The sequence below is a fragment of the Phalacrocorax aristotelis genome, chromosome 11, assembly GCF_949628215.1.
Source record: "Phalacrocorax aristotelis chromosome 11, bGulAri2.1, whole genome shotgun sequence".
Lineage (NCBI taxonomy): Eukaryota > Metazoa > Chordata > Aves > Suliformes > Phalacrocoracidae > Phalacrocorax > Phalacrocorax aristotelis.
This window is the reverse complement of record NC_134286.1, coordinates 20,012,027-20,039,521: the sequence shown is the minus strand read 5'-3', so window position 1 is coordinate 20,039,521 and position 27,495 is coordinate 20,012,027. Positions and strand designations below refer to the sequence as shown.

Genomic DNA, 27,495 nt, shown 5'->3' with positions numbered 1-27,495 from the left:
AATATATAGTATTTGCAAGATACTTTAAGCTTAAAATATCAGAAGATGCTATGTATGGAGAAGCATTTTGCCAGGAAAACAAGTTTAGAATATCTAACTGTGCTGACACCGACTTCTAAGTTGTCCACAATTCTTATGTTACATTTGCACATTGATTTTACAGTGGCCATTCCTGATCTCTGCAATACTATTTCTGCTGGTATCCTAAAATCAACCATTAGAAAAGGCATTTGCAGAGGAGAGGAAGGCATCTAGTAGGTAAATTACTTACCTAAAATATTTTTGTGTAGGAGAGTGTGGTAGGTAGAGAAGTGTTTTTAATGCAGCCCAAGGATTTGGACAGTGCTAAAGCTTATCTTCTACAACATAAAGCCGTACAGCATAATCACAAAACCATTAAGAGGGATATGTATTTCTGGTGATGCTCCAGCAGTGCGTTAGGAGAGTGTACTCGCTTTTGGTCAGGAGGTTTTCCAGAAGTGTGATTAAGATGATGATTGTCAGATGCATTTAAGCATCACGTCTTTGGGATTACTTAAGACTGTTAAATTACATTGAGGATAAATCATGCTTTGTCTTAAACTAGTGGAAGCTCCCAAGGAATCTGGAATGGTGGGTTCTCTGCTGAACTACTTTCACCTTCTGGCATAAGTGGTAGCTTGTACCTGTTGAAGTGGTATGCATACAGAATTAGGAATTTCTTTTACCCCACTGTCCACTTTTAAGCCAGTTGCCTTTGCTGGCTTTTGCTAGTCCATTGCTTCTCTGTTTAGTGAAACAAATTATTGACTAGCCTTCGAATGACAAGGAACTGAAATGTCTAGCCTAGCTCATAAGGAAAGACATCTGAGACCTGGCTGTCATGTGTACTGGGTAGCTTCATCCCAGCTGGACCTGGATTGGATCAGGTCCTCTTAAAATTGTAACCACTGCAACAAAGGGCCCTGTCCTCTATGATATTCAGCTTCTTTAGTCATTATGATTTTATTCACATGTTCTCATGTACATAAATAGTAAAATTTCACTCAGTTTATTTTGAAGTGCTATTTGAACCTGGCAATTGAGCCAGTTTTCAATGCTGTCCACTTGTCTAGCCTGTGCTTCATCAGTTTCTCTATGAGGATGTTATGGCAGGCGGTGTTGAACACCTCATTAAAGACAAGATAAACAACATCCACTCCTCTACTCTCATCCATCAAGCCTGTCATCTCATTGTAGAAGGCTATCAGGATGATTAAGTATGATTCCCCCTTCATAAATCTGTGCTGACTGCTTCTTATTATGTTCTTGTGTTTGGGATTCGTTTCCAGAGGATTTGCTCCACTGGCTTCCTAGGGACTGAGATGAGGCTGACTGGCTTGCAGTCCCCCAGATCCTCCTTCTTGCCTTCTTGAAGATAGAAGTGACATTTGCTTTCTTCCAGACCTCAGTAACCTCTCCTGCTTACCATGACTTTTCAGAGATAATCAAGAGTAGCCGTGCAACATCAGCCAGCTTCCTCAGCACTCACAGGTGCATTCGTCAGGTCCTATGAGCCTGTGTATGTCCAGTTTGTTTAAAAGTTCCCTATCCTGATCCTCCTCCACCAAGGATAAGTCTTACAGACTGCAACCAGTGTCTAAAAGATACTGGATCCATAAGCAGGTTAAGATTCAGTAGGGGGCTAAAATATTGGCTTTGTAAATGTGGTTGCGAAATCAACGAATATTGCTATTGTGATTTAGTTTATAAAAGGACCTAATATGACCTTTAAAGCAGCTGCTTATAAAGAGAGGATGTTAAGCAGGACTATAGGCCAGAGCATTTTGTTCTTAAAATGACATTGTTGGAACTTTCATTACAAGGACAGGCTGTTCTTTGCTTTGAGTGGCCTCTACAAAACTGTACTGACTTGTTAAATTCCTCTCCCATACTGCTGCTTCTCTGGGCTGCTGTATTCCTGCCATATGCTCAGTCGGAAGAATATTTTGCTTATAGGTTTGACAATAACAGGAAAGCTATTCAAATGGTGAAAGTTTACTAGTGCTGTTCAAAAGTGTTTAGTTTTGGCTTGAATTCCAAGAGCTGGGGCAAGGAAGTTTATCAATCTCAATGTAAGTATTTACTGTCTTATGATGGTAATTTTGATGGTCTAGTAGCTAATGCATTGCTGGGAAAAATGCTCCTCCACCATATGTAGCCTTTATATTAAAATTCTCTGTAGGAAAGAACAGCATAAGCAGGCTAATGGTTCCAGTTTTGGAACAGCATTGGTAGTTCCTTCTCTCCACAGTTCAGTCTTGAGACCACTAGATTGGAGTACATATGTGCAGTGACCACTGCCCTGCATAACGTGTTGTTGTTGAGCCCTTGCTAGCATGCTGCCAGGTTAGCACAGCAACTCCTTCCTTGGCATGTTTATCCAGTCATCTTGTGTGTCAGATCCACCCATGGCTCCCTTCTGCACATAGCTTTTGGTATGGATTGAAATGGAATGTAAAGTCTTCCATAGTGTGGGAAGAAAGTAACCCCGAATAGGGTTAAGAAAAACCTGATCTTGACAGCTGAGTAGCTGTGGACCTTTCCAGTGCTTGGGCAGGAGATGACTGGGAGGAAATCCAAAATGCCGGGGAGCAGCAGTGCAACAAGTACAAGAGATGGAAAATTATTTTTGTTCTACGATTGCTTAAAGAGAGATAAAAAGGAAACAAGGCGATGAGTATGTAAACTTCTTTCCTTTAATTGTGTATGTTTGCAGAGGTCTATCCATAGGTCCTCTCTCGCTGCTAGTAAACATAAAGACATTTAAGCAAAAACATTTACACATGAAGATAAACACAAAAAGACATTTAAATATTGTTCATGGCTGTTCCCTATACATAGCTTTAAAATATGGGCTATATGGAATTTTTTTGGTAGTTATATATATAGTTTTATATATTTTATTTTATATATGTAAAAATACAATTTCTGGTGCACGCACAAGGTGCTTTGTCTAAATATCGACTCACGGTTGGGCACACAGTATAAAATACTCCCCCAAGACACAGCCTATACTCAGTCACTAGATAAAATGGCATTTGAACTTGCCTGAGAAGGACGTCTTGGTAACAAGCCCAGTCTTGCCTCTGTTGGAGTCACCCAGAAGTTTCCATTGACTTCACTGGATGCAGGATTCACAATTACTTGCAAATCTTTAGCGAGGTCAGATTCTTTGCCCCCCATGCCAAGGCACCCAGCGAACAAAGAGACTAATCCTGCAAAGAGCTGAGCCCATCAAAGTGAGGGAACTAAATACAATTGAATACTTAAATGCAAACCTTGTATGCCCTGTCTTCTATGAAGTGCAGTCTTTATATTGCACTTAATCCGACCTAAGTGTGGGCCACCCTATGTCCTGATTATGGTTTCCTGCCTCCCTTCTAACAGAAAACTAGTCCCTGCTGATAATCTGACCTGCTGTTACCAGTAGACTTATATGATTGCTAGCTCTGAAAAGGTGGGAAGGGGGAGAGGAATCTATGGGAGTGGAAATGAGACTTGGGGCAGCAGCCTGCAGTCCTGTGGAATTAGTGTGAAACTAAGGATAATTGTATGAGTAAAAGTTATCAGATCAAACCCTCAGTCTGGCCTATTCAGATACCAAAAACTTACTCAAATTTCTATCGACTGAGCAGACTGAAGGGACCAAGTCTGCTAGAATTGTGGCAGTGAAGATACTGTTAATGTTGTTGCAGCAGATGTGTTTTATCCCTTCCATCTAAGAGCTAACACAGCACCAGTTTCTATTTGCACCAGGCTGAGACAAGCCTAAGTGTACGTGCTGTTTTCTTCAAGGAAAGTTTTATAGCTGTTTAAACACTGTTCTAAGTAATTACTAAAAACCATTCCATCCTTTCAAAATCTTTTCATTGGCCTTGTTATATTTCAGATAGAGGAAGGAAGAATTATAGCAATACATACTGAGGTAGTTTGGGTAGGAGAGGTGGAACGAATATTGCTTTTTTTTTTTTTAATGATACCAACTTTCCAGTCACTTCATGTCAGGACAAATACATGATGATTTCAGCACAGACCATATTAATAATTTTCCTAAAGCAAATTAGTAAGGTGCAGAAACTTTAACCTCAGAGTACTGTACAAATAAAGAGGGCCTCTCAAACATGCTTTTTCTGTCTAGTGCCGCTGAAACCAGAAATCGCCACGTGCCTTTGTCTCAGAGGTGATACCGTGGCAGGGATACCCAAGAGGCGTGTGGTGGACATTGCTGCTGGCAGGATGCTTTCAGGGGCTGAAGAACTGTACAGCTCTTACTGTTGCTTGACAGGCCACCTCTGGAGCATAATGCAGTGCCTGTATTGCATTGTAGGTGCCCTCGGAGCTGGGGCCTGGAGGCTCAGTCTGACTCCTTGGTGAGATGCATATTGGCAAGAAGGGAGAGGGGCACGGGCTGCCTTAAGAAGTGTGGCTGCTGCGAAGGTTCTTACTCGTGACACTGGTCAATGGCAGTAAAAGATGTGACTAATCACTGAAGCAAGTATGCTTGATTGTGTATGCTAGAAAAACATATAATTTTCCAAATTATATTTTGCTGTTAAAATTATTTGCTTCAGCTGGAGGTGATTTCAGTTGTTCATTTTTTTTTTTTTTTCTCCATAGTAACTGTTCAAAGAAATTCTTCATAATTACTTCTGCATGTTCTGCTCCAGTTAGGTCTGTTTTATTTGTGGTGGATCCCTCTGAACTTTAAATTTTTTTTGATCTTTTAAAAGGTAAAGGTCTTTCTAAGTAGCTGTTACACTCACAGCCCACTTTCCTGCCATTGACTCTAGGGAATAACTGGAAGGTTGCACAGCTGCCCTCCTCTGCCGCTGTGGGTGACTGGTAAGTGTGCTGAGAAAGAAATATATTTGTGTGCATAGGTAACTAGGGATATGTGATAGTGCATGTAGTCTGCTGTTGAAGGGCTTCTGATTTTTTTCTTGTGTGGGACTTTTAAGTAAAAAGAAATTGTGAAGATATTTTAATAATTTTCTTATTCAGTACTTGTGCTGAAAATCTTCCTCTGCCTCGTGTTGTAAGCTCAGGTAAGCCGTCCTTTCAAAGAAAATGATCTGTTCTTTTACCTATTCAAGGTCACTAGCATTAACTTGAATAGAGTTGAATATTTCTGATTTTTACCTAGAGTTGCCCTGTGCATATTTTAGTAGGCTGGCCTGCTGAAATAGTCTGGCTGGTGTACTGAATGTCTCTGATTGGTACTCTCAGTTTCTGCATGCATTAAGAATGCTATACAAAGTGCAGTAATGACACGAGGTAGGAAGCATTCTCACTCTTATGTACCAACTTTCTCCACTAGAATGGCTTTTATTTAGTTTGTAGGTCTGTAATTCTAATGCTATTTTAATTTTCCCCACTAGATTAAAGATGTTCAGCTTTTCCTGATGTTTTTCCACTATGCAGAGAACAGTCATAGTATGAGTGAAAAACAGGGCCTTCAAGACATTGCTTGTTTTCTGAAATTGATTTGAAATGGCTTTGACATCTTCAAGAATCTGAAACAGAATTTGTGGCTAGTTGTTTTGGGGTTTTTAATTATTACCATTAAAGCAGAGAATATTTCCAAGAGCTTTTGTAGGTGTCTCGGATGTTTGCGTACTGTAAGCCCACAAAGGTGATGTCTCTGCCCTGTGTGCATTTACTGTCTCCCCATCCATCCACAGCTGAAATAAAAAAGGAGCTAGGGAAGAAAGGAAGCTGGGGAGGCTAAAATGTGTTCATTGGCAGAACACACCTGGTCTGTTCAAAATCTGGGTGAGGTAGCTGTGGTCTGTAATTAAAACTTGCAAGGTAATGGCTGGGTCCATCTGTAGGTACATGACTGCTGTAATCTTGCAGTGCTGGGAGTCACACCTGTTGCGAGCTGATGAGTAAAATTATCTTCTAAAAAGGAAATGTATTTAATCTGAAGTTATCTAACTGCGGCAAGGGGAATCATTCTTACTGGACAGCACAAAGTGTAAATTCTTTCAACCCCTGCATTTTCAGAAGTTGCAGGGAATAAGAAACTTAACTTAAATTTCAGTGTATCTCTTGCCCAGATCTAAACTCTCCGTGTTGCTCCCTAGCTTAACCCTTGCAAAAGGCTGTGCTACGGGAGCGAGGCAGCCCTTCACCTGGATGGGAGGAGGAATCTGACACACAGCCTGTGGGCTCCCAGTGGCTGGTGCTGGACAAATGTAACACTAACAGAACAAACCAAAAAAGCCATATCTGTGCTAAGGACTGTGCAATGCAAATAAAATTAGCCATCTTTTTGCATCACGGGGCTCTGGATGCCACACAGCATTTCAGCTCCACTGTCACCAGGGCACCTGAGAAGCCTAAGAACAGCCAGAGAGGAAGGAGGTGCTGGAGGAGGCAAACCAGGAGGCAAACCAGGAGGAGGTGAAGGTGCAGTGCAGTGTCCCCTCCCTCCACTAAGTCTCCTCTGTGTAAGGAGGGGAAACAGGAGTTAAAAAGCAACCATGAATGATTCGGTGTGCAACACAGTGTTGTACTTATCTACGGGTTTGAGCCAGTTATTAAGTGACTGCTTTTGAGCTGCTTAAACATCATGCTGATACAAATGCTTGGGTCATTCCTAGACTGGATCTCTCAAGGAAAATACAGAGAATATAAAAAATCTCTTTGGAAAGCAGTGATATAAACCTAAAATCCAAACCAAAAGGCAGGCTGCCATGACCAGCCATAGTCTTGAAATATTTTCCTAAATAGCAATGCATGTAAATATTACTAAGCCTGCTCTGATGGCTATGGCAGAGCTAGCTTTGGGAAATTCAGTGCAGGTCTGTAAGTTTTATGTCAGTACTGATGGATAAGGTGTCTTTTTTTGTGCTAAATTTCCTGATTTTTCCACAAAATTTCTCCAGAATTTGTTCTTTAGGATAGCATATTATCCTGGAGGCCTTCCCTTTTTCCTGGTGGTTTTAGGATTAGAATTCGTGAATGTGTCATGTGGCAAGTGTGAATACCCTGAATCAAGCAACCAGGCTGCAAGAAGGGTGGCTTTTATTGTGCTCTGCGCTGCTGCTTTTTGGGGCAGGGTTGGTGTGAGGGGAATTCAGCACTGTCTTGGTAATAGGCTCCAAAATCAAATGAACTTGTGCAAGGCAAATTTACAGTGTGCCTTTTCTCCTTAAACAAAAAAAAGCTTACTGGCAAATAATCTGAAAGAACCCAACATCTCAATGAGACGTGGTCCCTCCCATCTGCTCATGTTCTGAAAGGGACCATTGTTTCCAGGTTTCAAGGTGGGCTCATTGACTTTCATGTTGCCATGGAACCAGTGTGTTTTTCTTCCTGAATGATACTTGCTTGTAATCTCAGAAGTTTTTTTGGCAAATTAACACAGGTGATTTGTGAGTGGTCTTGGTTGGACTAAAGGCCAGTGAAGGATCTGTTTGATTAACCAGATGAAGAAATATAAGGAGTGAAAATAAAGTCCCAGGATAAGCCTTGGTTGAAAGGAGGAGGGCAGATAACCAGAAATGCTGTTAACTACCAGTTTTTATTCTATTTTGCACAGAAAGGCTGATGTTGGCTTTATGTGCTGGTGGGCTTAAATACAGGTAAAGCAAGCAAATCTCTTCTAAAACTTAGTACTGCTGCGGATTTTAAATTCTATGGACTTAAATAGATGAAAAAGGAAGAGGTACTTTTGATGGTAATTCCTGGCCTACACAGTTAAAAGCAAGAAGATGGTAACTTGCTTAATAAAACCTGTGCATACGTTTACATATTTTACTCAGTACATATCAGCACACTTTCTAATACAACTGTATTTAAAAATTTAGATAGAATAGTTTTTCTGCCACAAAATGCTGATTCAGTGAACCTGAGGAATTTGAGGCAAAGAACCAATTTTTGTTGAGCTTTTTTACAGGAAATTACAAACACTTTGATAAAATTGAAACAATTCGCATGTAGTCCTGTTGTAGAACTTTCATCTTTAGATATTCAAATCAAGACTGGATGATTTCCTAAAAGATACATTGCAGTTCAAACAGGAATTAAACTGGGACATGATGCAAGATGATCACAGAAGTCGTTCTGATTTTGCTGCACTTGAAAACATGTTTTCTGACTCTTGAGCTGGGAGGTTCCTTCTCGCTGTTGCCAGGTTGGTCTGGTACAGCCAGCTTTGAACCGGGGCTCGAATGAGCTTTTCTTGGGCCCAGACAGACTCTGGTTCCACTAGTCTTTGTGCTACATTCCCTGGCAGTCCAGAATAGATAGTTTAGAGATGGGGTGGCATGATCTGAAGACAGGGTGCCAGCACCAAGCCAGTAAAGCATCCTGCTGGGGAAAGAAGTGTAGCATCACTGGGAATGTATCTGCTTAAATCTGTCAGCACTACCCAGTTCCAGCTCAGTGCTGGGAATGACAGTCTTCGGCTGTCAAAGGTGGGTGATACAGGTGCGTATCAACATGGTGATTTTTCAACACTATTGTGTTAGACACATTTTCTATTGGTTCTGAGATACTCCTTGAATTGCTGAGCGTGCCCTTGTCTCATTGAATCTCTACATGTTGCTCAGCACTTTGTAGGACTAGTCCCTGCTGGGCCCGGAGTCAATAGAAACAGTTCCTTTCTCTGCCTGGCATTTCTGTGTGAGTGATACCAGTTGGAAACATCTGAGTCTGTTATTTTAAGAACATCTGTTTTTTCATGTCACAAACCATGGTACTTTTCATCCAGAGCCCCTGTAAAAGTTAGAATCCAGTTTAACAATTAAGGAAAAAACGGACTAGTATTTTCTTAAAACAGTAAAACTTGAAATAGTGTGCAAATAAAAGTTTGGTCCTTTTATGTCTGTAGTCACCAGGTTTTTTAATATATCACTTTCCAGTTTAAATTCTGTAGTCTATTCCATTTTTATGTCCAAAAGCTTCACACTCAAAGACCATGGGGCAATGAGGCAGGCTGTACAAAAACACATAGGAGAAATTAGTAACCAATATAGATAAAAATTGTTTGTTCTTCCATTAGACTTATATTTGTGGTGTTATTAAGATGCTTGTAGGCAAAAAAAAAAATAAAATAAAACAATGCTTCTTAAGTTGGCAAAGTCCTTGAAAAAGGTTGTTTGGAATAGTGTGGGTGTTAACTTCTCAGAAGAGACATCTGTGCTTAGCTAGCACATTGCACAACTAGACAGTAAATTTTGTGCTCATAGCACTAATCTTCATTCCTTCTACACTTTTTCATGAATTGTTGGGTTCGCTGTTCTGAGGGATAATGTTCAAAGCTGGATATTAAATTAGCATGAATATTCTAGTAGTGTGCTTTCTACGCTGCATATCAGCACCTCTCGGTCTCGTTGGTAGGTGCTGTATGCGTAGTGTAGATCATCCATTATCATGCTATGCCTGACAGCTAAGAACAAATAAATGCACTCCAATTAAAAACAATTTAGGATATTTTGAAAGCTTAGGATGAGTTTTTTGGTGGCACTGATTCCATAAGATAGTACACTATGACAGTGTCTGTTCTGAGCATTAAGTCTCTCTCTTTAATATTTTTTTTAACAGAACTTGTTTTGACTATTACGCAGTCGATCCCGAGGGACTGCTTGAGGGAGAGGATTTACAGAAGCAGGTCATAAGGTGTTCATTTCAGTGAAATTGTGATTTTTATCACCACCACATTGGTTTTCCCTGTTTAGGTGACATCTGTCCATTATTAGCTCTAGTGAGTTTCTAGAGAAGATGGAGCAAGGTAATGCTTTAAACAGAACAAATGTGTACTTACAGTGTAACTTTGTTATTTTACAAACTAACTTTTGTCAACATACTGACTTGCTTGGACTTCCAGAATCAAATAATTGTCTAGCCATGTCCATTTCTTGACGTTAAATGACTGAGACTTGATTTCAGTTGCTTTTACTTCCTGAGCTGCTTTGTCATCCACCCATATGAGAAGGCCAGGCAGCATGTCTGTAGTGAGCAGTAGCTATGCGGGGATTTGAGGGTTAAGCATTTTAACAAGTCACCATTTCACACAGTTGCTTGCAAGGGCACACACTTATTGATAAAGATCTATGCCTTTGGCAAAAAAAGAGTTCTGGAGATTATATTAAGTAGGCATTTATGTTCTCAATTGCATCAGACTCCACAATCTTAATTTTGTCAGACTCCACAATCTTAATTTTGTAGGTAGTTTTAGTATTTCGGATGACAGATTTTCCTTTGCATGGTTTAGTAAAGATTGAAAAAAATATTTATTTAAATTTCATATCGGTTCTGTGACAAGCTAGACATCTGAAAGTTGATGTTGCATATGTTTACTATAAGCCTTTTCTTGTCTGTAAGATAATCTGAAGGCAAAAGCCTTGTTTTCCTCCCCCCACATATGGAAACTAATACAGGAAAACAAAAATTCTAAAAAATACATGTGTTGTAGAGAGAGAAAAAAGAAAAAAAAAAAAGGTTAAATTTATCCTTTGCATTGTTTTCAATTTGTGGAGTTTAGATAATGTATCAAAAGAGTATCCTTTCATATTTTTCTTAGCTGTTGCTAAAATAGTTTTCCTTTTGTCCAAGTTTTTCCTTCCCTTATCCAGTACTGAGATTTGGTTTTGTGTTTTGTAATATATAATTCTAAAGCTAATAGTCTGTTTAGTAACCTAGATACACACTAAAAAATAGGATATTTGTAAATAAAATTATACATTTATTCTGCCAGTTCTGTGTTTTGTCCTTTTTTGGCTTCCTTAGTAGAAATGTTTGTGGCACACGTTGTCTCAGATTTAATCGTTACCTATTCCTCAGCAAACATATTCTCATCCTGTCAAAATACTACATCAAGCTGCACCTCCTCTGATCTGTTTAATCTAGATAAATGTTATAAAGACATTTTGTCTTTTCCTGTTCCAGACAGGTAAGATTATCTGTAGCAGAGATTGTACATTTTGTCTTGGCAGAAGTTTGCAACATCCACAGTTGATGAATAGACATCTGCTCTGCTTAGAAGTGTTACTTGAAATCAAGTAGGCCAAAAGGTAAATTAAATATATGGGTACACAATGGAACTGCTTAAATTTCCTTTGACATTTTATAGTTGTTTACCTTAGTTTATATTTTCTCCCTTCCTCACTTCTCCTTTATCAGTGTCACTACGCAGAGGAGTTAGCATGATAGCCACGGTCTTCTCCAACGTGCTGAACGCATCCTTTTTTGGTTTCTCAAATTCTGTCTAATTTACATCTGGCTTAACTGTGTAGTAATGTACTCCCTGTGTAGACAGGAGAGGAATCCTTAAGCAAACCAGTTCTGGCCTGCAGGGAAGGGCTTGACTGGCTGAATTACTAGGAGGGTTGTTTTACCATGAAAGGGCAGTTTGCTTGCCTTCTCTTGCAAAGCCAAAGCCTCTGTGAAATGAGAACAGCAGCTCAGAAAATCAGTCTGAACTAACAGCTGTAATACTAAATACAACATCCTGTTGTGCACATTATGTGCTATATATGAGTGTGAAAGTGGAGTTATTCTGTAGTAGGAAAATTGCTGGTTGATCTACTGTCTTGGGTTAATTAAATACATTGCAATCCTCAAAGTCATGAGCGATCGTCTTAAATTGTGGGCTGCGTTCATTCTGCACACGTGTCCAACTAGGCTCAGAGACAGGGTCCAGGAACATTATCCAAGGGCTATGCCGTTGCTGCTCTACAGAGCAGAAAGAAGTGCAGAAAAACATGCTTTCATTTAGAGATTCCTCTGCAAATTTGTCCCTGTCCCCATGTCCCATCCCCCCCCTTCTGTTGAATTTCTGGGGCCCAGGATCAGGTCCCCACAGGCCTGATCTGTTGTATGAAAGCTAAGCTAGAACAGGGGAGCTGAGAAGGCAGCAGGAGCTGACTCTCTCAAAGAAACCCAGAAGTACTCTGCTGGTAGACTGGGAGGAAGTAGACTTGGCTGTAGCTCTGTTTCCACTGGGTGGGTAGACTTTGAATAGGGTTTTTTTTTCTGTTATATAAAAGTCTTGAATTCTCAGCCTGGTGTCCTCCAACGCCTGTTATTCTTCACTGCCTGTTCTGGAGCTGTTCTGTCTTGGTTCTTGCACCCCTTCAGCCTTGCCATTTGTATCTGCATTTTGGGATGTTACTTGCTTTTGCTTGCTTCCAAGTGATGGACAGTTGTTTTATTTGCCCCCATGGGTTTGAAAAAGCTCCTTTTCATGGGTAATGCTGCTCAGGTAGTACTTGAAAGGTCACAAGGAATCTGTCGATGTAGATGGGAGCTGGGAAGGAAGTTTTCTCTATAGGAAAACTGCCTGGTCTCTGGTTGCTTTTCTGTCTTCCCAGCTGCTCAGCAGCCTAGGCCTGTGGGCTCTTGGTTTCACACGTTGCTGAAACCCAAGCTCCTGGGGCTTGCTGCAGAGTACAAAAGGTGTGCCCAGAATTCTTTTTCTAATGTGAAAAACATCCATTTTATTTGATCCTGAAAGTGCTAATTTTTCAGGAATTTTTTCCCCAACCTTTGTTCCATATGGAATGAAAAAAATGTCTGAAATGTAGCATTTCCAGTAGATAAAATTTTTGCCCTCCCTGTCTCCTCCCAGAGATGGCTTGCTTGAAAAATGCTTTGCAGGACCACCACTGTGTATAGAGGACTTTGAGATAAATGTGCTTATAGATAAGCTGTGCTTAGAAGCATACGGTCATTATCATCGATATGATAGAAGGCCTCATCAAAGTCACTTTACTGTCTAAAACAGTGGCTAGAAAAAGGGAATAACTAATAAATCCATGTTCAGTTATGTAAGCCTGCTTGCATGGTGATATAATCAATCTCAAATGCATACTCTTGGGTTTTTTTTTTCGCGGGTTGTGGTTTTTTTTTTTAATTATAATTTACTTTTCCCGATTTTCTACATGCTTCTTACTCTTAGCTTTTCTGTTATTTTTATAGAATTGGAAAATTCTTAATTGCTAACTGACTTATCCTCTGTTAGGGACTAAATGGGGAGCCTTTGGACTTCAGAGGGCATTTAGACTGCATTTGCTGCATGCATGGACCTTTTTTGAAACTTTTGCAGAGTTGTGGGGCTATAGAAGAACAACATGTCTGATTTCACTTATTTATTTGTTTGTTCAGTTTAAGGTGCACACAGGAGTATGTATCATTTTAAGGATGTACTATATGCATCGTTCATTTTTCATTTTAACATTAAAGGGACTGATTTTTCACTGATATTTATGCTAGCGCAATACATTTGTAGATGGTACAGCTGACCTGGTGGCATCTTATATTTCTGATAAAGGGTAAATGACCAATCAAGATTGCTGTTAGCAGCCAAGAGTCGACAGTTGTGTGTTCCTGGGACAAAAACATGTTCTGACTTAATAAGTTCACTCCCTGAAAATGGAAATTGAATACCAGAAACAGGATAGAGGAACAGCTCCAAAGATATTTACTTTAAAAAAACAACCAAACAAACATTTTTCTTAATTACGCTTACTACTATGGTGCCCAAAGGTTAGTTAACAACAAGGTCCCATTGTGCAGTGTCCAAAACAAACATGAGTAGCAGACATCTTTTTCCCCCAAAGAAGAGCAATTTCTCAATGATGCTATTCTTTGAAGTATTTTATGGGTGGAGCACAAAGTGCTTCCCTAGGTTTGTTTGCAATTTTATTAACCAAGAACACCCAACGTGCTTGGTACTTTCCAGAACTGATGTAATAAGTCTTTACTAGAAGACTTGATGAACATGACACAGTGGGATGCCTCACTGTGGTGTTTGCAATGGGTTTCGTCTGTTCTTGCTTCAGTCAATAACAAAACCTCCAGGGATATTAATGGGGAGGTAGCCAGGTACAAGCCAGGTCATATTTGCAGGATCACAGAGTTCAAGGTGAATAGAGATTAAATGACTAAATGGGGAAGGCAAGGAAACTGGTAAAGTTATTGAGATAGACATTGAAGAGTTAATCATATCGGTACTATAACAGATTGTCTCCTGAGAGTTCCAGGAGATGACTGCATATGTTTTTATTTAGATAGACTATAATTATATAGACTTTCAGTTATTTGGGCATTTTGATCCTTTTGTAACTTATGATGTAGATCTTATATTTAAAAAACAGGATGAAAGGTTAAATGAGAGAAAATGAGTCGGCTGAATTGTTTCTCTCACATCCCCAAAAGAAAAATGTGTGACCTTGATCTAGATATTGTAAGTGAACTGGAAAAGCTGGGTAAACTTTATGCCTGTGGGCCATAATACTTTGCTAACTAAACCATTTCTTCATATGGGAGTGGTTCTTAGTTGGTTCCACCCTGTGTGCAGCTGACGTGCGCCATCCTATTTCAGAAATTTATTCTGGGGTAGGTATATTAGTAACCTGAACAGACAAATGCCATAGCCATAACCATTAATTTGGGATACTGGCAGAGCTAATTGTTTATGTATAAAATGGAAATACTGAACCCATCTGTGTATAATTTCCATTATTTATGACAGACTCCCAGCAGCAATGATTTCTTGCTACAATAACTTTTTTTTTAAAGTAAACCCAGTTCTTAATCGCTAATTGTCATTTTCAAAATTGTGGTCCTTTGGTGATTAAGGATGGGACATCAGAATTTCTTAATCAGTGTCTATTGATAATTTGACAAGGAATTTGAGTGCAAGGCATTGTGTGAGACTACTTAGTGCAGATTTGGAATCCCTACTGCAGTTATTAACAGGAGTGCTTTCATTTCCTCCCCTCAATATGGATTTTTGTAGAGTAAGAATTATTTGTCAAAATAATGTGGTGGTTGAAGTCCTAGGTGTTTTTATCATGTACCATGTCATGGGGAAGGATACAGGAGGTTTTCTGTGTATGTATTCTGGAAATACTAGTGGCATAAAAATGGCTATGGCTAAATCAGGATTATTTCTGTCACTTTGCTCTGGAGAAAAGTAGTTGTCTAGGTATTTTCAATGTCTATGGAAATGAGCATACTTGGATATGCAGTGCTGAGGGCAACCTTTTCCTAATCCTGACAAGGAAGGAATCTGGAATATTCCAAACAGTTTATTTTGCCCTTTGGGCTAATCACAAAAATAGTGTGCCACATTCCAGTTAAAAGATACACGGCATAGTTATTTAAAATAAAAATGTTAGATAAAAGTGCATTTCACACACTCCCTTCCCTGTGTTTCAGAGTAACACTGCTTCCATTATGTCACGTTTCTCAAGCTGATTATTCCTGAAGAGGGAATAGTGTAATTTTTTTTTCTTTCCATGCCATATTCAGAGACCTCCCTAACAGGGAAGGGCAGGCAGTTGTACTGTTTTGGTCAGAGGGCAGCCTTCATGAGAGCTGGGGGAAATTGAGGAGGCTCACGTGTTTTGTGCACGTGGAAGGAAGAGTGGTAACATGTACTACAGGATTGCTCTATGCTCAGGTAGATGTACAGTGGTAGATATATAGTGGTCAGGCACTGGCACAGGCTACCCAGAGAGGTGGGGGTGTTACCATCCCTGGGGATGTTCAAAAAATATGTAGATGTGGCACTTGGGGACATGGTTTAGGAGGCCTGGGGGTGTTTGATTGATGGTTGGACTTGATGATCCTAGAGGTCTTTTCCACCCTGAATGACTCCACATTTCTGTGATATCCTGAGGGGCCATTTCTGAGGCCTTCACTGAGCAAAGCCAGTGTGTGGCTAAGTTGTCTTCTGTTTAGCAAGGCATTCGGCAATGTTCTTCGGTCTCATTGAAGTCACCAGATTTCAGCATGGATCTTAGTACATTGTGAAATTGAGTTTTTTCACTAAAGATATGTTTAACGGTGTTTAGCAATGTGGAACCTTGCTTTTGGGAAGGCCATGTTTCCATTAGGGAAATAAAGTAAGTAATAGTTAATGAAGAGATTCAGAATACTGCTGGTACGTGTACTGTATGTGCACAAAGTTGAAACAGAGCAGAACTAGGGGAATTTTGGCTATTTCTTTTGTCACTAGTTGATTTTCTTTGTTTAGGAGAGAATTTAATGGAAGAAACTGGCATGAAATAATTGAAACCAATATGCTTTTGCACAGGAAAGGAAAGAAACCTGACTGGAATCAGTGCAAGTGTTGTTTATTCAAGTACAAGGATGGTTAATTGGCTGTAGCTGCCATTTTGCAGCTTCCATCTCTGTTTTAGACAGTGTTTTGATGCTGGCTGAGTCAGCTGAGCCTGCAGACCAAATTGTCTGAGTGCAGAAATGGCTCAAAAGCCACTTCTATTAAGAGGCTCCGCTTATGTTTATAGCTATGAATTTCCTTGTGCTCATCCCACTGTCTCCCCAGGAGATAAATCAGACATCCTTGGACCAGCTGTCTCCCACACATAAGGCTATATTGACCCCTAGTGTAACTCATCACAGTAAGCAGTTACATCAGAGGTAGTTGGTTTTTTTTCCCCTCTGACTCAAATCCAAAAGATACAGAAAGAGATTAGTAGTTAGCTTTGGAGTGGAAGGTCAGATGCAGCTCCCTCTCTCACTCCTTAATCCATCAGCATTTTGCCAAGAGCATCGCTAAAAGCGCAGCCAGTTTCTACCAACGTTTTCCTTGGGTTTTAACCATTTGACTGTCAGCTCTGGACTTCCACTTCAAAAAATGTTTTTTGACAGATGGCTTTGGGGAATGATGCATTTGAAAATAAGATGCAAATAATAAATTACTGCCATATTTTCAAAGTTGGTGGCCTGTGTTGTCTATGAAATTGGAGGATGAATCACAAGGGACACATTCCAGTGTACCTTCTGGGACGTGTGTTGCTGATAAGTACTATAAGCATTCCCTTGACTTTTGGTGAAGATTTTCCTTCTCTAGTATTTTTAATCATTAGAACTATTTACAAGATGAAGGAGGTGAGTCACTTTCAGGGCCAGTGTTTGTCCACTGGCCCAGCTGTATCTCGAATGAATGCAAAACTGTAGAAAGGTAATAAAATTGTATATAAGGAGGAGTTGTATTCACCTCCATTATCTGAGCCTCTGGACAAGCATTTTAGTTGAAATGGATGAAGTTACTTAAGTTATTTTTTTCCTGATTTCTGTTGCATTTGAATGAAAACCTTTTGCATTCAAAACCAAAACCTTACTTTATACCATTTAGTAAAAATGTGTTTAATGAGTGACTTCTCATGGAAGAGAGCTCTGTAGATGTTGAGCATGGAAAAGCAAGCTTGAAAATCTCAGTTATTGGAAAACAATGCCCTTACAATATATACTAAATACAAGACTTTTTCCTCCCTTTAAAGAAAGAAAACATCCAGATTATGTTTGACAGGGGAGGTTAGTTTCATAGTGAATTTGCAGAAGAGTCTGCTAAAGATTATAATTGTCTGGGGTTTCTTTTTGAAACTGAAACATTATGTTGCTTGCAAATGCTTTACAGTTGTTGAAGTTTGTGCTCCCATTTTGGCAACCAGTTAGAAAAGGTGAGACAGTTTTAAAGATGGCTCTAAAAGGTCCATGTTAATATGAGAGGGTGTTATCTATAATTGGACTTGAAAACTGGCCCAACACTGGAAACTTCAGCTGTTTGGAGAAAAAGCTAATGAGGAGTTTTGGAAAAAAAAAAATCACATTTCATCTATTGCACAGCTTTTTGCAAGGTACTGTCAGAAATAGAAGGGCAACTGGAATCCTGTTGTCCTTTCAGTCAATAAATGAATGCAGCTGTTCATGAAAATTTGTTTCCAAGCTATATGCATACCTCTAAGATTTCACATAACCTTAAATGTACCACAGGAACATTTAAGGATAGAGTGAGAAGCTGCCTAAGAGCAGGTTGTTTGATGAAAGAGTGCACGTTGTCTGCTGTGAGTTATTTTCGTTTTTTAAGACCGCCTTTCAGTTGATTTGCTTGTGGTGTTTATAAGGGAGATGCTTGACTGGAGCATGTCCCTTATGAGGAAAGGCTGAGAGACTTGGGTTTGTTCAGCCTGGAGAAGAGAAGGCTGAGGGGAGATCTTATCAATGCTCATAAATATCTGAAGGGCAGGTGTCAGGAGGATGGGGCCAGACTCTCTTCAGTGGTGCCCAATGACAGGCCAAGGGGCAACGGGCACAAGTTGGAACATGGGAAGTTCCACCTGAACATGAGGAGAAACCCCTTTGCTGTGCGGGTGCCAGAGCAGGGGCACAGGCTGCCCAGAGAGGCGGTGGGGTCCCTTCCCTGGAGACATTCACCCCCCGCCTGGACGCGGTCCTGTGCCCCTGCTCTGGGTGTGCCTGCTCCAGCAGTGGGGTTGGATGAGATGATCTCTAGAGGTCCCTTCCAACCCCCGCCATTCTGTGATTCTGTGGGTTGGTTCTTGGTGTTGTATATCATATGCATACACTGCACAACACGTATCGACCATAAACACACCTCCTACAACTGCATCACTGATACTTTTTTATTCAACTATGTGGTAGCATGGGGTTTAGTATCCTAAATACTAATATGTTCAGCAACTTTAGTACAATAAATATCTGCACTAGTTGGCAATGTGTGCTCAATTTAGCCAGAGGGTTGTGGTAGGGAGTAGTGTGAGGCTTATAAAGCTGTTAACCAAGTTTGTACCTGCCCAATAGTTGTGCTAAATACTATAAATAACACAGTTATCTCTGATTTTGGAATCGCTGTGTTAGGTTCTATAGCTTATAGCTCTGTGTGGCTGCAGAACTAGGGCAATGATTTTTCTCCTTCCTTTGGCATATACCCAGCTTTGACAGAAAGTAATGTAAAGACAGAAGACTCTTTCCCGATATCCTTAGTGTTTTTCAGTGTTATGTGCTGCAACAATGTGCAATTGTGGTCTTAAAATTCACTTTTATGTAAGTGTCTGTTGTCTCTTTCCATACAAATGGACCTATTTTGGGATGCATGAACACGGCCAATGGCAGTTTCTTTTTAAATTAAAACAAGCTGACCGTGCATTTCTTTTTCCCTGAAATGACACTGTGGCTTCTCTGCAAGCACTTTTCCCTACAACAGGGTGCAATAATTCTACTGTTCCCTGTTGTTAGCACTGCCACATTTGCATGATAATGGATCTCATGCCTACCCTCTGCTGCCTGTGCACTGATGTGTTGTGAAGTTAATGCAGAGAACTTCATCCTGCTGAACAGAGCGCAGGGAATGCACCTCTTTCCCTGGGCACTTCCTCACTCCCACCCAGAGCATGGCCTCTAACAGAGGAGCACACCCCTACGAGTAGTTCAGTTTCATGGCTGCATGTGCAAAGTTCCTACAGCCACCTCATGTTCTGTATGTCTGGCTAAATGTAATCTGTTAAGAAACACACGGTGAATTTCAACAAGCAGAAGAAACAAAAATAACAAAAGCTCTTACACAACTTTGTATTGTTATGTATTAAAGATTATAAATGGTCTAATAGGATCTGGCTACGGAGTTGTTGCTTTAGGAAAACAAGGATCTCTCTCCTCATCTTTAGGATCCTGTGACTTTCTCAGAGTGGATAGTCTTTAAAGAAATTAGGGTAGCATACAGTGTTTTATAATACTTACCGTAATACTGAGTATTTTAAAATTGATTAAAGCTTATCACTTAAATATAAAGTGGCTGGTCCAGTGCACTGGCCACTCCGGTGGTTGGTGGAATAACTGTAAGAGTTGAAGTGTGAGTGCTGCCAGGCCTTGCAGGCTGGGGAGACCAGGTTGAAGCATCAATGAGGCTGATGCTGATGACTTTCCAGCCAGTAACAGAGACCTTGTTGACATGACAAAATAAACGTTCCTTCTGCGTAACTGCAAAGATAAAGCTTTCTATTTTCTAAACCACATGGAAGTCTTTGGGATTTTGTTATTCATATTTTCAGACCAGGTAATCACCTGTTCTCTGCTTATGAATTTTCTAACCTACTAACACGTGTAGTGAGGTCTGGCCATTTGTATGCCCCAGATATAATAAATAGTACACTTGGCAGCTGTCATAGGAAAATTGTACTCTGGAAATCCTTTACTGAGAGATTGTTTCCCTTCACAGAGATAATTTTCACTCATACCAGTAATATCAATAACTTTAGTGAATAAAAGTCTCCAAACTCTATCTCTAAATTCCATCCAACGGATGTGAAATGCATGTTTCCTCAAAAAATGAGTCAGGCCAACCCTTCTATAGTTTGAAAGATATCAGTTCATTTTTGCTTTGTGACCTTTAACATTTTCTTTTGTTTTGGTTTAAATCTATTTTTCAGTGCAGCAGCACTCCTGTCTCACTGGCAGGAATGAAAGCAGGGAGTGGGTATGGGACAGGATTTGCTTTAGTCTGAATTTGCCTCTAGTTTCTCTAGGCCATGATTTCCTCCAAGTTTTGTCACCTCCTCTGTCATTTGAATTGGAGGAGGGTTGGTTTCTGTTAGTAACTCTCATCTAGTCTCAGCTGCCAGTTAAGATGTTTGCCAGCTCTATGAAATGAATGAAAATATTTTAGGACATGGGTTAACTGAAGAAGTCAGTGAACCCTAAAATGAATTAGTATCTTAGCTACAAATTCATGTTTAATAGCTCCATTTGAAAGACATTTTGTGCAGTAAAAGATAAGCTTGTGGCTTTGTGTTGTGTCCTTGCTCACCTAAGCTGTAAATGAACTGTCTGGTTCGAACTACATGTTCATTGACTGATAGACTGTTTAGAAAAAAGTATCTATGGCTTTGTGTAAGCCTACCAACAAAACAGAAAAATATCAGAAGATGGAGCTGTTCAGAGCCAGATTCAAATCTGTTATCATTGAATAACCAGTATGTGACAGTCCTACTGCTGTAGTGTTTGGAGGCCAGTCATTTCCTTGGGGCTATAAGAAGAATAAAGTGGTACACATGATGACAGAAAGGCTTAAAATCTGGCTTTATATGTGGTTTATGAGCTAGTATTTAAACTACCGGTTCTTACATTTGAATGTGTGTTTTTACACTGTAATCCTGTTAGATTCAATGAAAAATGTTTTTCCAGGCTTGTCACAATTTTAAACCAGATTTTAATGTAGCAAATTGTAGGAGAAATTTGTAAGTGTAGAAAGGGGAGACCTTGAGGACAGTTTCCACCAATTTTTATTTCATGAGGTCAATTTTTTTTTCCCCGCTGCTTTACCTTTTAGGCACTTTTGGTGCTAATGGCTGGAACTGGACTGGATGGGAAGGTGATGCTTTGGCATGAAATCCTTCCGCAACAAAGGAAAAGTGGCAGTCACACAGTCCTGTCTCATACTGTGTCCGACCACTGTGTCCATTCAATCTCCATTGAAAGGGATTACTAGTTCATCAAAATTAAGTCTCTAGCCTTTATAACTGGAAGGATATTGCCCTCTGCGTAAAAATTTAATTTCTCCTTCATGTGTTTATGGAAACTTAGACATACTTGCTCTTGTGCCAGCATTGTCCTTTCCTCTAACTAGTTAGTATAAGACAACCCAGTGTTTCATCCCTGACAGTCACCCATAGTGCTGGTTTATATACTCTCACCACAAAGAGACCTTCCTGTTGACACACCTTGTCAGTTACTTACAGTGAGGTGTAAAATGTTCCTAAGCAGCAGGGTGGTATCCAGAACATTGTTTAAATAAAGTTTGTTCGCTCCTCTGGCATTTATCTTTCTGATGATTGTATAGATGGCCATTGTATCACCTCCAAGTCTTCATTTTGCTGGCCCCAATAAATCATGCTCAGTAGAAGGAAGGCTTTTAAATCACACATTTATAACCAGAGGGATTTTCAAGCTCTGCGCCTGTGCAGAGATCATCTTTCTTGAAAATAAGTGACAAAAACTGTGCACTGTATTCCAGCTAAAATTCTACTCGTGCTTGTACCGTGTCATTAATATCTCTGTAGACACTTTTTCTCTTGGATGGGTGTATAGCTGTGATGTACTATGATGATGTGGCCTGAAAAAGATGAGTTCTTGGGACATGTCAGGTGGGGCAGTTTGCTCAGAGGCTTCTGTGATCCTTCTGTTTGGGACTTTATCTTCATTTGCTGCTTCCCATTGATTACCCACCCCTCAGTTTGGGGGGGGTAAGAAATCCTATTATTAGTTCCTAGGCTTGATGTAGCTCTCAGTACAATAAAAAAAAAAAGAAACTGAACAGACAGGGCAAGTCAAGGTTTGGGAAACCTCACTAAGAAAAAAGTTGAAATTAGTTTAGGCACTTGATATATCTCATGGGAAAAATGTGTTTGTATTTTAATTTTATCTGTTTTGCTGACATGATTAATTTTATTCTCACCTGTTCAATATTTCACTGCCAAACAAATCCCAGCAACTGTTTTCGTACAATCTAACTGGCAAGACAGTCAGTTTATTTCTGCTCTGTGACACCTCGTGTTAGTTAGGAAGAATTACTGAATCCATTTGCTGCGTCGTGTTATGCTATCTTTGACGGGTCACACTGACATTTCTGAGTGCAGAGATTGCTTTGGTTCCTGGTTTATCATTTTTTCCAAGGACTTTTAGCCTTGAAGTAGTTCTTTCATGTCAGTAAGGCCACTACATATTAACACATGCATAGCAAAGTAGAATCTGCTGATTTCAGAGAGAACATGTGGATAATTGTTTTCAGAAATGGGCTCTAAATTCCACAACCAACAATTAACAGAATAATAGACAAAACAAACATTACAATGAATTTAATTCCTAAAAGCCATGGAGGCTAAAAAGAGTAAGGTTAACACAGTAGCATTATGTAGTGCATGAAGTAAACAGAGATATTACGTTTCACTAGTTTTTTCACTGTGAAATTTTACAAGGGTGCCTGAATGTCTGGTACTGTAAATATAATTTCCTTATTAGTCATCAGCAGATAATGATCCTGAACTGTATGAAAGATGTTTATCTGAAGATTCCAGAAGATTTCATTATGCTCTGTTTCCAACTTTTGATTACAAATTTCTTGTTAACATTTTGCTCTGGACTGGAGCAGTCCTTAACTGGAGTTGGGAAGTTACTGGAAGTAAGTCTTGGTGAGAAAATTTTCATCCTGCCATATCTCTTTACGCAAGTCTGAGATTCTTTCACTTTCTGTTTTATCATCATCAGGTTTTTTTCATAATTTTTTTTCTTTTTTTATCACGGGCATGCTCTTTCTTCAGTGTACTTTACATCCTCCGATTTTGCCTGCTGGCATTCCTTAGAATCCATTCTTTTCTAAAAGTTTCACATTTATTTTCCCATTACCGCCACTGCTACTTTAACTTGCTCATGTTAAAGATTACGTTTTTAACCTTTCTACTGTCCTTTCCAAAACGTGCCCTCATCACATTCTTCTGCTGGCCTGTGGGTTCACCCTCCTAGCTGATAGAAATAATTGTCTTCAGCCAATAGATTTCAAGTCTTCTGCAGCTGACCCTTTGATACAGAGAAGTTCTGAGGCAAAACTGGGCGTCAGCTCATGCACCTGAGCTGTGCTTCCTGGAAATCTCCCACTGAAGTCCTGTGTTGGTTGGTTTACTCCTGCCTGTGCTGCAGGTACAATTTTCTTTGGATTTGCAGGCAAGGCCTTCAAGATAATTTGCAGCTATTCTGTGGTCCTGTGTGTTGCTGTGGAGAAACTGGAATGAATGTGAGCCTGGGACACCTCTTATGGCATCACAGCTGTTAGGTTTCTTTACTCTCTTTGGCTCCACTCCAGAACAAGCTGAAGTCAATGGAAAGATCCGAATGGCACTCCATCTCCATGAATCAACTGTGCATAAATGCTTGATGGAGGTACACCAGAAGCAGGAGAGGAAAATTTTTCTTACACTGACTCTTTTTTTGCATGTCTTTTAAAAATAGCTTCTCACTCATATCAATACTTAAATAAAAAGTGGGGCTTGCTACATTGAAATGCTGGTGATTATTACATAAGCTTGAAATAACTCAATTAAAACCAGTATGTTACTTGGTTTATATTATGGCTATTTAAATCTCAGATGCTGTATTTTTGTAACAGTGCTACTCTTTTATGTTTGTTTTCTGTTTTGAAAACCTTGGCCTACTTGTAGCCAAAGAAATGAAGAGAGTATAATTCATTTCTGCTATAATGGTGGCACTTACCACTACAACTACTAGTACCCTTATTTCTTTAATTCTTATTTTTCTGAGGAGCTGTATTCATCAATCTGAAATATATCTCAGAGCAGTTTGAAAAATCTCTTCCCTGCACACAGACACAGAACAAGTATGAAGGGCCCATGCTTACACCTTCAGATTACAATCTATAAATGTTCAAATGACCTATGTATTCATACATTTGAATGGAAAAATGTATTAAACCTTTTCAGAAGAGAGCACTGTGGTCTAGAATCTTACATGCAGCCTTTAGGCTTGTATTCATGAATATTATGTACATGGCTGTTTGCTATTTAAGTAGCCTTGGAGTGTCTGATGTCAGCTACTTCCCCTAAATAAAATGCTTAGGACATGTAACACCTGGGCTGGAGCCAACTGGCTTTAGTTTGCTTCCTTTCCAAATGCTTTCATTCACAAGTGAGCAAAATGACTCCTCACGCTGTGAAGAGGAACCGAGAAATACATTGTGAACACAATTTTACACAAAATAGGGTCATATTTTCAGTTTTTAATAAACCTCAGTGGGAGTTTGATCCAGCTCCCAATAACTTCAATGGAAAAATTTCTTTTGATTTTGACTAGAACCATATTTGCTAACCACAGCACTGTGGGGAGCAGCAGGGATGGAAAGAATCAGTGCTTTTTGTCCAGTCCTCTGCCACTGGGAAGGACCCAATTGCCACCGTAGATTGGGGATTTCCTATGAGGTGAGCTTCAGTGCGCTGAGACAGCAACTGTTGCAAGGCAATGACCTTAGAGGAATCCAGACCCAGGGCGAAATAAAGCTTCTTTCCCATTACTCACTGGTAGCAGGCAAGCAGGATTAACAGAACCATAGGACCCAAAGGCTCATGCAAATGACTGTTGGAACAAAGAATAATCTGGAGAAAAAATTAATTGGCAGTTGAAATATTTGAAGAATTTAAGGTTGAATAACTGTCTGGGAAGGCCTAATCTGATTCTCTGGAGGCATAAAGCTATCTGCTGAGAGTGTAAATGTAAAGTTAAGTGTCAGGAATAGGGGTATACCTTGGCTAGCAATGAGTCCAAAGTTCTACTACAAAGTATGCATAAAATCATGGCAAAAGGCATGTCTTAGTACACCTCACTCTTAAGTCTTCTTAGAACCACATCCCAAAGTCTTAATAATACTTGTGGTCAGAAATGATCTCTCAGCAGTGCCTGTTAAACCAGGGACCAGTTTTTGCGTACTGAGCCCTTGCCGATGTACGTTGCAGATTCAGGTTCATGCTGATCCCTGAGGTCTCTTCCAACCTGTGATTCTGTGATCAGTCTTTGTCAGAGCAGGCAGTTTGGAGATGCTCTTAGTCTATTATATAACCTCTAGGTACAATTTTTCTGCTCCTCTTTGTTTTAGGGTTTCGTTGTTTGGGGTTTTTTTTTGGGGGGTGGGTGGGGTGTGTTGTTTGGTTTTGTTTTTACCTTTACTGTGTTAAGCTCACTTTTATTTCCTGCTGCCTAGGGTTAGAATTGCCTGCATCATGATTCCTGTTGTGGTGCCTCTCTTGCAATGTATCACTCGTTCTCCATTCTGCTCAAGTGCTGTGTTAGATCTCACCACAGGATGTTATCGAGTAGTCCAAAAGCCCCACGTCTAATGGGATCTCATCTGAACAAAATTGCAGAAGTACTGTTTGCCTGGTTTTTTTTTATACTTGATCCTTCTTACAATTGCTCGAAGGTTGTTATGACTATTTTGCAGCAAGAGATAATGCTCCCTTCAGGCTAGGGAAGCATGGGAGGTTGGGTTTAAGGCTTTTTGTTAATATCTGTTCATTCTATGCTGCCTTAAAAAGAGGTGTTCAATTTAGCAAAACAGCATGAACGTCAGGGTCCACAGAGGGTTTTTTATTTGCCTTTAGCAGAAAAATTATCAAGTGATGTCAGACTAGTTACTTTTTTTGCAAAAGCTCATGCAAAGAAGTTCAAAAGTACATGAGAAACTTGCATGAATTGCCTTTCATTTTTCACGTTCCTCACTGACAGATGTCAGGAAATTTTAAAGGCTTCAAAAATACTTTCTGTGAACGCTTTTAGTAAGGAAATGTTCAGTTCCAGTCTGAACTTGTTTCAGCACTTAGTTTGGTCACCTTGATATGAGAAGCATAAATGTTTATTCCATTCAGAGTTCCAAAAGCCAAGGACTACCTGAGCACACTCGACAGTGAAAGGCAGTTTCCTTGGAGAGCGGTGTTTTTAACGAGTGAGCAAGCTCTCAGTGAGTAGCTAAATTAAAATGCTAAACTGAACTCTTTTCCAGGACTGTTACGGTGTTGTCAGTAGTGTTGTAGGGCTTCTGGCCAGCCCAGTGTTTTGAGCCTGTTGAGTGGGAGGGGGTGAGTCAAACTCTCTAAACTCACGTAGCTAACTTTCAGGTACTGTCGCGGTCTGTTAGCTGGGAATTAAGTTCATGATACAGGGACTTCAGATTTATGTAAATATTGGAATTATCCTTGAAATAACCCATGCTAGTGCAGCAAATTCAGAATATATTTTTAGATTAAATCCAAATCCATGGTAGTGTCCTACTGTCTTCCTTGCACACCTATTCTTAGCTACAAATGCCACCTTTTCTCATCCAGGAGTTTCTCTGTTCTTGTGGCTCGGGGGTTGCAGCTTCTTGCTCTTAGAAATGTGCAAGGATCACAAAGTTAAATTTGTCTTGGTAGTTCTCACTCATACTTGGTTATGCAGGATGGCTGAGGCACAAGTTCTAGTGATTGATTGTGATCCTAGTCTAATACTGTACTGAGTATCTCAAAACATTATCTGCTTTTATGGGTTATGGTAGCCCTAGAAAGCACTCATCACCTTGCAGAACAGCACCAACTTGTGTGAATTCACTTGTCTTCAAAGGATTTCTAAACCAACTTTTTCTCTCTATTTGGTGATTCTAAAAATGACCCAATTATGGAGAAGTGAAAATGTCACTAGATTTTGCCACCTATTTCCCAGCAATTCACATGACAAATGTAACACAGGTGGAAAGTGATGAAACCAAAGCATTTTAACCGAAGAAGATCTGCTGACAAATAGTTACGACATTCAATTTTCTACTTTCTTTTTTTAATAGGGCGGAAAGAAGTCTTACAGTGGGCCATGTGGGGGCCGCGATTGCAGCGCTGGATGCAAATGTTTTCCAGAGAAGGGTGCGCGGGTAAGTTTGTTTTCACTCATAATACAACTAGTCCTTGTGTCTCTTATCAATCTTTTTATAAATAAATAAACAAATCCCAAGTTAATATGTGTAATTCCCAATCTAATGACCTCATGAAACAAGAGGAATTATGAAGACCAGCTGCATATCAAATGTCCCTGGCCAAGATTTCAAAAGCTGTTCTAAAGGTTTACAAATGGCTAGCTTTGCAATGAGTCTTCAATGGAATCTCATTTCTTTGT

The 27,495-nt window shown here is 39.8% G+C and overlaps 1 protein-coding gene across 2 annotated transcripts in view; it reads left to right on the top strand.

Annotated features, from left to right (window-relative positions):
• COL4A6 (collagen type IV alpha 6 chain) overlaps nt 1–27,495 on the top strand; it is a 140,504-nt gene that overhangs the window by 22,319 nt on the left and 90,690 nt on the right. For both annotated transcript variants that reach the window (XM_075107210.1, XM_075107209.1), the window contains exon 3: nt 27,170–27,253. In XM_075107210.1, coding sequence (XP_074963311.1) covers nt 27,170–27,253 — 84 coding nt within the window. The remainder of the gene's footprint in view (nt 1–27,169; nt 27,254–27,495) is intronic.